Consider the following 9,015-nt stretch of genomic DNA (forward strand, 5'->3'; position numbering starts at 1 on the left):
TTTCAATGTTCTTATATTTTTTGCCATCCTATTTTCCTGGTTCTTTCCTTTATCTTGTTTCCACTCTTGTTTTGAATTCTCTTTTCTTTCCATTTTTTAGCTTATTTTCAATTTTCTTTGATTTTCTCTCTCTCCACTACTTTTTCCTGCTTTGGTCTCCTCTCTTCTTGTTTGATTTTTATTTGCTCTTTTCTTTTCTTTTTTTTAATGTAGCACTAAATTAATGGAAAAATAGTGTCCGAGTCATTTCTACTAGTCTGACTTTAATTAAATTCAGTTGGAGCTCAGGCAGTAGGATAATGAGATTATACATAATCTTAAGCTGGTTGCTGTTATATAGAAAATAAAAAGAACTTTTATCACTAATGAATATAAGTCCTCAAATCTGATAAACACACACACACACACACACAGTCTCGCTGTCCACTTCTTCCCCTCCTCCGGCATTCCACTTAGAGGCAGTAGACAGTATATTAACAGGGCTGCAGCTACCCACTGTTGTAGGGAGACTGGCTCCTAGCCAGGCCCCTGTCTGTCTCCTCCGGGCCCTAAATCAGCCTCCGGGCCCTGTCGCCTCTCAGTCTCAGTCTGCTGGCCCCAGGGAGCCCCCACTCCAGCCAGACATGGAGGTCTGAAGCATTCACAAAAACACTGTTTGTTTAAAAGTGCAATGGACGGAGTGTTTTATATGCATACATCAGGACAATGCAGTAAACGCTCAGTGAGGTTAGACAGTCGACTTTAAGTGTTAGAAAAAATATATGTTGCCATTTCATGAGATAAAAAATAGGCTGAATACTCCAGCAGAGAATGTGTTTGTAGGTGTGGGTGCTTATGAGGGCCAAAAAGCCTGTTTTTATGGCTCTCCTTGAGTTGAGGAGAAGGGTTTTAAGTGGACTGTGCGACACAGCGTTCACAACTCAGCTGCACCTTTTCCCCCTTTTTACGGCTGTGGGAATTTACAGTTTTTTAAGGACTCTGATGACCACTAACACTCCAAACTAGAGATGGCACGATACCACTTTTTTATGTCCGATACCGATATCATAAATTTGGATATCTGCCGATACCGATATGAATCCGATATGTTTTTTAATCAACAAAACTGTTTTTTAAAATATCTTGCTGCATTTTGCAAGTCTGCAAGTTCATACTCAAGTTTAAAACAACAACTACACTAAAGCTATTCTGTTATACCTGTATACAAAAAAAATATTTCATAGTTCAGCAATACTGATCAATCTAATAAACTTAGACCTACACCATCCTCCCTATTCTGGTATTTTAAAGAGTACTTAGCGTAAATATTAAGCAACCTAACTAATAGGGTTCCAACTCCCAGCAACAACAAAAATAAATAAATAAAAAATAGGGAACCACCCCTCACGCGCCACCTCATGATGCTTAATCGACGTAATCAACCTTAATTTGATGCAGTGTGAAAAAAATGCACAGAAATCAATTATTTTTCAAGAAATATTAAATAGATTCAACATCTTTCTTCAACAAAATTGCAGACTGCACAGATGGTACCTTCCCAAAGGAAAAAGTACTATAGCTTACTAGGGTATATATATTAGACTTAATAGTCACTATATACAGTAACTGACTTCTATTCATTTTACATCAAATTAAAACTTTGTGTGTCAGATAATTATTTATTAAAAGCTAGACATTTTAAATGAGAATAAGAAAGAAAAGTATGTCTTTGTGCCCCCTTTTCCCTGTTAATGCCCTATCGGCCCCCCTGGCTAAACTTTGCTAGATCCGCCCCTGCACAGTTACCAGCGTCAGCTACGTAGAAAAAGATCCTGGTGTAGAAAGTAATATTAAATAAATTCTAACAACAGCTGATCAAGCTTAAACGTGCTGCTGTTGTTCAGCCGCTGGTTTCCTCTTTCTGGTGCAAAGTGGACCAAAAACAAAGACGGACTCGCGACAGAAAAGCCGATCAGCTGATCATTAGCAGTTTCACGATTGAAGTAGCAGCCGGAGAGCGAGAGCCAGTCGCTCGTTAAGCTTAACGCAGGAATGCTTTACAAACATTCAGAGATGGACTTACACACTTGCTTTACTTCTCTCGGGGATAACTTTGTCGGAGATGAAATGCCGGGTTGCTAGCGAAGCTCCAAATGCTATCCAGACCACAGGTCCCGCATGCCACAGCCGCTCTATCACGTGATGCATACTGCTCCGACATGCTAACGTTCTGAGGTGAGTTATGGCGTGTTGCAAGTTTTGTGAGGTGCTTTCGTGATATTTAATGGATCGGATTACATTTTTTATTTTTCTCCGATATCCGATCCAGTCATTTAGGTCAGTATCGGACCGATACCGATACGTAATATCGGATCGGTCCATCTCTACTCTGAACTGAACTGAACTGAAAGAAAAGCTGCAGACAACTTCCTCATCCGACTCTCCCGAGATTCTCCAGCTTTCATGTGTCAAAATTGCTTTAAGGTTATTGAGTAAGTCATTACAGTGTGGTGGTTTGTCCTGTTTCTACCCCTCCCTGAGCCTGGTTCTACTGGAGATTTCTTCCTGTTAAAAGGGAGTTTTTCCTTCCCACTGTCGCCAAGTGCTTCCTTATCCGGTTGTTCAGTGATGACGCGACGAATCCTACTTCCGGGTCTAAAGTAGTCTGCGTTTAATATGGCTTTTGTGTTGTTAACATGTTTAATGTTATGTATTTTCTTCTATTTGATCTCAAAAAGCTCCTAAAACAGTCAGTGATCCCTGTTGACCTCCCTCGGCTTTTATTACCGCTAATCATTTATTTAAGCTCAGTTTTTAAAACCTTAGGATGTAACTACAGCCCAGCCCATGCAGCAGTATATGAATGACTAACCTCGTATTGTGGATGGATTATCTCAGTTGTTCTCCTGGCTGAAGTTTGGTCCTTTTACAGCATCCTGCCATGCAATTACATTTGTTTCTGACCACCGAGAAAACTCACGTTAACTTTTATCGAGTGGAAAAAAAAGTTAGCTTGTTTATATTATGCTAACATAGCTGTGTCGCTAGCGGTCACGTAGCACATCATTATATACCAGCTAACCAAACTTCAGTAACCCTACAAACGTCACTGCTGTTTAGTTTTCTGTCTTCATTTATGCTGGAAGTGATAAGAAAGCTGTACGTTTTAATTTGTTTCCAAAACCCCGCAGTCAGGACATGCTATATTGTATTTAGATAGAAGCTAGCGAGCTAACTCCCTGCTAACTTCTAACTCCATTAAATGTCATAAATTCCGTTTTCATGGATGCCTGGATGTTAAACTCAATTGTTACACCTGGTAGAGCAGAACGCTGATCATTTTATTAAAGATGAAAGACTTTAGACAGTTTTTCAACTCTCAGTAATGCCATAGTGATCGTTTGATATATGGACCTGCAGCGGAGTTTAGACCCAGACACGGCTAGTGACGTCAGACTTAACAACCGGATAGGGTGTCGTCTGATTGTTGGAGTTCCTTTTTAATATTGTAGATGTTTCTTTTCTTACAATATAAAGCGCCTTGAGGTTGTTGTGTTATATATTAATAAAACTGAATTAAGTTGCAGAGTATGTGACAGTTTGTGCTCCTCCTACTACCACTCCAGACAGAAAAGAAAAGAGCTGTAGGTACTGATAGCATTTTGCTCACTTTCTTAAGCCTGCCGAGAAAAGCACTAGTGTGGATTTCATGAGGGTTGGTAGTCAGACAGTTTGGTGTGTGTCCTCAGCTTGGCCAGTATATCACAAGATTACAACAAAATTCCACACAACTGCTCAAAAGGATAAAATAACATAATGGCATTTCATATCTGAAAGGTCAAAGGTCATTCACCGTGATGTCAGTGTATGAGCGTGGACAGGCTGTAAACAGCAGCTTGGCTGTTTGTCCTGTGCAGCAGCGATTTCAGTTATAATTTGTTTTTCTCTCCTTTTTTTTTTTGCTTGTATTTTCCGCTCTGGCGATGAATACCAGGAAGAAAAAATGTTCTCTAAGCACAGTTGGCCACCGTTGCCAAACCATGATGTGAACTGAACCACAACCAAACCTCACTGTGTTCTTGTTTTGGCCACAGGAGCAGAGCGCTTCAGCGCCAACATCAGGGATATGACCGGCTACAGCCCTCTTCCTTTTTTCAACCTGTGCTGGAAATACTTGACCCCGATCGTGTGCACTGTGAGTAACCTCCACCCGCTGACCTGCATTCCACTTTGTTATGAGCTGTTTGTTGTGAAGTAGGATGTCCATTAGCACAGGTGTGGGATTTCATACAGATTCCACCTTCCACCTCTCAGGAAAATATCAGGGTTCATCTGTGTGCCACTTGTTTGTCTCTCTATCAGTGAGGTTGGCTTTTTATTCCACCACCTCCAGAGCAGAAAATGAATCATGAGCTCCGTTGGCAGGACGCAAGAAGCACTGGATGCGAGCAGTTTCCAAAAGAGTTGAAACACTGTTTGACATGTAAATGGAAACTGAATGCAAATAATTTCAGGCTACATTCAACTGAAACAGAAGAAAGACAGCATGTCAAAAGTTATTTGGAAAAATGTAGTCTGCTTTTCAATTTGATGCCAGCAACACATTCAAGAAAGCTGCAGTTATGGACACACTTCCCGCTCCAGATACTCGTTTTTAGTTCCAGTCTTATTTAGTCAGACCATCCTTAAATCAGCTGTGGCCCAAAGACGGCAGCATCGCCTCTCTTGTTTGTAGAATTGTTTTGTTGTTGTTTGGTTGTGAGGGTTTCTAGATACTTTCTGAGGTTTAACTTGCAATTTTCAAGTATTTTTAAGCCCATGAAATGATTTCCACTACAGAATTGTGTCTTTTTTTAAATGCAGCACTGCCTTAAACCATAAAGATCGTTGGTTTTCAGCCTTGAGTCATTTAATGATAATCTGTTTGTTCTTTGAAATCTTATGTTGAGAAACTTCTTTGTTTCTTCACTTGTTAGGTTAAATATGGGGCTTCAGCGTTTTGGAGATCACTGCGTTCTGGTTTGATCCGTATTTTACGACCTTTCCCAGGGTCGTTGGGGTTTCTTTGTTTTTGTCCACGTAGTTGTAATTTAGTATAAAAATATAATCAGCAACTATTTAAATTCAAACACGTTTTGCACAGATGAAAATCTGGGAGAGGTACTGCATGTTTTTACTGTGCAGCAGAGGTGTTTTACTGCCTTTGGACAGAGCCAGACTCTTTCCCGGTCTCATATTTATTGAGAGCATTAGGAGACATCTCATCGACCGCATAACAGCGAATGAGTAAATAGCCACCTGTTCGTCTACATCCAGCTGCTATTAAAGGGCTCTCAGGGAGGGTATTTATCGCTGCTGCTGTTTAACTGGGAAACACTGATTTACCATTTTTGGCCTAAAATGTCTAAGCCTAAATGGTAAATGGACTGTATTTATATAGCGCTTTACTAGTCCCTAAGGACCCCAAAGTGCTTTACACAACCAGTCATCCACCCATTCACACACACATTCACACACTGGTGATGGCAAGCTACATTGTAGCCACAGCCACTTTGGGGCGCACTGACAGAGGCCTAGACCTTTAGTATTTACCCCGTCCTCCTTTCTCCCCTCTTCAGGCCACATTTATATTTTCCCTGGTGCGCTGGTCACCACTGAGCCTGGGGAAAGGACTGGTGGCTCCAGTATGGGCCACAACGCTGGGCTGGATCCTTACCCTCTCATCCGTTTCTCTGCTTCCCATCTGGGCCATCTACGCCCTGGTCACTACCCCGGGAACCCTGACACAGGTGATACAATGTGTTTTTCCTGCTGTTGGATGTGAAACTGTCTTGTGCCTTTAATGACGCTGATCCACAGTCAACTAACTGCAACCTTTCTATCCCGCAGCGCTTCCAAATCCTGTGCAGCCCCGTTGAAACCCCGTCACTGACCTTCCACCACCTCTCCAACCAGTCAGCGATCCCCTCCAGCCCCAGTCTGCCTCTCACTGAGAAGTCAAAGGCACCGTTAAAAGAAATCATCTAGGACAAGATGACCCGACAGACACTTGACAACAATGTAACAGTGGCTGCTGCTCGGTCAGTCGGGTGTGTCAGGGCAGAGGGTCAACTTTAGAGCTAATGCTGCTGGATACCAACAGAGGGGCTGGATCCTCATCAGTCTGTACTTGTTGACTAAATGTTGTAATCAGCTCAAAAGGTGATCCTTCAATTATGGGCTCTCTGAAGGGATTCAGAGGACATCCACATCATCTACAACGGCCTTCATCTACAGGAGCATTCAGATGATAAAGCTGATATATTTTCCACATATTTAACTTTAGAAGGTTATTTTGAATTAGTTCAGTGAAAACGTCAGTTAAAGTAAACAAAACTAAACAAGACCTACCTGAACGCACCATCTAGCTGCTATTGGAATAGTTTCTTCAGGTTGGAGCTTTCTACAGAGGGTCCAGCCCTGAACTGGGACACAGTTTGTTTAATCTTTTGCACCAGACCCACACCCTGCCTGCCAGAGCTGGTTATTGTAAAACAGCACACCCTTCTGGCTTTGAATCATGTTATCTCTTTACCTGCTTTTTTTCCTGTTGTCTCAGTTTATTCATGTAATTAAGGACCATATAATTATAGCTTCTGCTGGCTGTCTGCGCGCAGGACTAATGTTCCCTTTATTTGCCAGCAGTCATACATACATAGAGCTATACTCTCTATGAGAGCCTGAGAGATTACTGTTTGCGTTAGCATGACTGCTTTGCTTTGGAGTCCACTAAAAGAGTGCATCGATTCATTGGGGTGAAGGTATAAACTGAAATGACTCCATGAGTCAGGCGTGTTATGCAGTAATTTATAGGGATGGGTTGTTTTTTTTCTCAGGCTTCACCCTCTGTGATGGCAATATCATGGCATCTGAATGGATCATAACACGTCTTACCCTCAGACCAAGTAGAGAAGACATTCAGTCAAGTCCTTTTTATTGCTGCCAACGCACAAGTGCTTGAGATCAAGTGCAGCAATCGGTTTTTATCCATCACACGTCTTTGTTGTTAAAAAAGTTAATTACTGTTGTTTTTGTTTTGGGGGTTTTTGTTACTTCCTGTTGCAATTGTGCAGTTTTTATAAAGATTTGAGGCATTATTTAGACAGCTGTGCACTGCAGGGAAACATGCATACAGCCAGCATGCAGTAATGCAGTACTGCTGCTGCAACTGTTTTGTCAGAAAAATATATCTGACTTTATTTTTTAATTTTGTACATCACTTTTGAGTTGAAATGTTTTTAGTTCTCCGACCTCTTTATTGTGATTTTCTCTGCGGCTCTAACGTGTGAACGCAGTAGACTTCTTTGAAGACAGCGTGTAAATGATAGTAGAGATATGTTTACGACATAGAAAACTAACACCAGGAGTGCGATTAAGGAATGTGTCCTAGTTGAACAACTTCAGTTCCTTATGTTTGGACTTGAAATGTAAATCAAGAATATGTTTTAATTATTTACACTCTACTTTCCTTCCTGTTTTTTTTCTATCACCGTTCAGCCTAGTGGAGGCGACGTCTCCAGTAACTTAATGTGCTTTAGGACACAACCTGTTCTTCACTGGAAACGCTTCTTCTTGAGCAATTGTGATGTGTTCAAATGCAGTATGTTCGAAGATATAAAGAGACTCTTATGGAAACTTGAAACTGCTGTCATTCAAACCTGGATGTCTTTCTGATTGACTTCAGATTGATCCAAGTGTGTCATCATCTCTGTTTACAAGTGTATGCATGTGCCTCTTTATTTTGAAATCCTCCATCTGTACTGTTATTTTCTTTTCTAAATGACTATATATTAATATACATATATATATATAAACATTGTGGACATGAGCATTTGTGTCGACTGTTTAATTCAGCTCGTGTGACAAGCCGTGTGTGTGCGTGCAGGTGTGTCGCCGGGAGGCCCCGGGAGGCGTCGCGGTCTCCCTCAGTGGGGCGATAACAGATGCTGAGGCCACACCTGGCTTCTACAAGGAGGGTGGACGAGCGGAGGCGAAGAAGTGAGGAGAGAGGTGGAGGAAAAAGGAACAAATGCCGTGATTAGTGTTCTCCTCATCCTGATGCGAATTGCTGGTTTAACATCCGTGAAAGGATAGAAGTCAAGGAGAGATGGAGTGTGTGTGTGAGGAGGAGGAGGAGAGGGTGTCATGGAGACTAAAGAGGGAGGGAGAGCAGCAGCGGGTGGGGAGGAATTCAGACAGCAGCACTTAGACAGAGTCCGGCGGTTATGTAAAAGGCTCGGTTTGTCAATTAACTGTATTGGATTCCCTCCCCTCACAGCCACCAGAGGAAGCGGGTTGGTCCTCCACACACACGTGGCTCAGCACGAAGGGTTCACAAACACACACATCTCGTTTTGGTGACGTGCAAAACTGAATGCAGCCTCCTTCTTGCACATGTGATCCGGGTTACTATGTAACTGTGTGTGTGTGTGTGTGTGTGTGTGTGCAGGGAAAACGGGGGAGGGTTTATGTCCATATGGTTGCTTTGGCATACGTCTCTGTTTCACATGATGTGGATTAAAAATGATCCAGTGGGCTGAGTGTGTGAGATTCAAAAGAGGAGAGAGGAAGAGGGAGGGAGAGAAGAAGAGAGGAGGACGCTGCAAGGATGCGAGCCAAAGCATGTGTCTGTGCGTTGTTTCACTGAATGCTTTGAAAGATGCTGGAGAAAAGTTCGTTTCTGCTCAGGCTCACTGCCACCAGCTCGCAGCTGCAGCACTTTTTCATCACACGTATTTAAAAAATTTAAACATTTTGGCCACATTACTTCCCGGGACTAGATATCTGAAACCCTGCCCATGCACTTACAGGAAAAGTCACATCTCCGACACGTTGACTTGCAGATACACTGGAAATAGACAGCTCTCAGCCGCACGAGCACTGACGGTCCGGCTTGTATCAAAGATCCTATAGTCATGCACACACTTTTTGCCGCAATACTCTTGACAGCTTGGTGTAAAGTAGAAGCACTTGGAGGGGGAATCGAGATGAAACTTG

At 42.3% G+C, this 9,015-nt stretch overlaps 1 protein-coding gene across 6 annotated transcripts in view; it reads left to right on the forward strand.

Annotated features, from left to right (window-relative positions):
- LOC113016194 (sodium- and chloride-dependent GABA transporter 2-like) overlaps positions 1–7,796 on the forward strand; it is a 36,669-nt gene extending 28,873 nt beyond the window's left edge. For all 6 annotated transcript variants that reach the window (XM_026158831.1, XM_026158830.1, XM_026158828.1 and 3 more), the window contains exons 13-15: positions 4,074–4,174; positions 5,598–5,768; positions 5,869–7,796. In XM_026158831.1, coding sequence (XP_026014616.1) covers positions 4,074–4,174; positions 5,598–5,768; positions 5,869–6,006 — 410 coding nt within the window. In that variant the 3' untranslated portion in view covers positions 6,007–7,796. The remainder of the gene's footprint in view (positions 1–4,073; positions 4,175–5,597; positions 5,769–5,868) is intronic.
- The last annotated feature ends 1,219 nt before the right edge of the window (positions 7,797–9,015 follow it).

This window comes from Astatotilapia calliptera, chromosome 23, assembly GCF_900246225.1.
Source record: "Astatotilapia calliptera chromosome 23, fAstCal1.2, whole genome shotgun sequence".
Classification (NCBI taxonomy): domain Eukaryota; kingdom Metazoa; phylum Chordata; class Actinopteri; order Cichliformes; family Cichlidae; genus Astatotilapia; species Astatotilapia calliptera.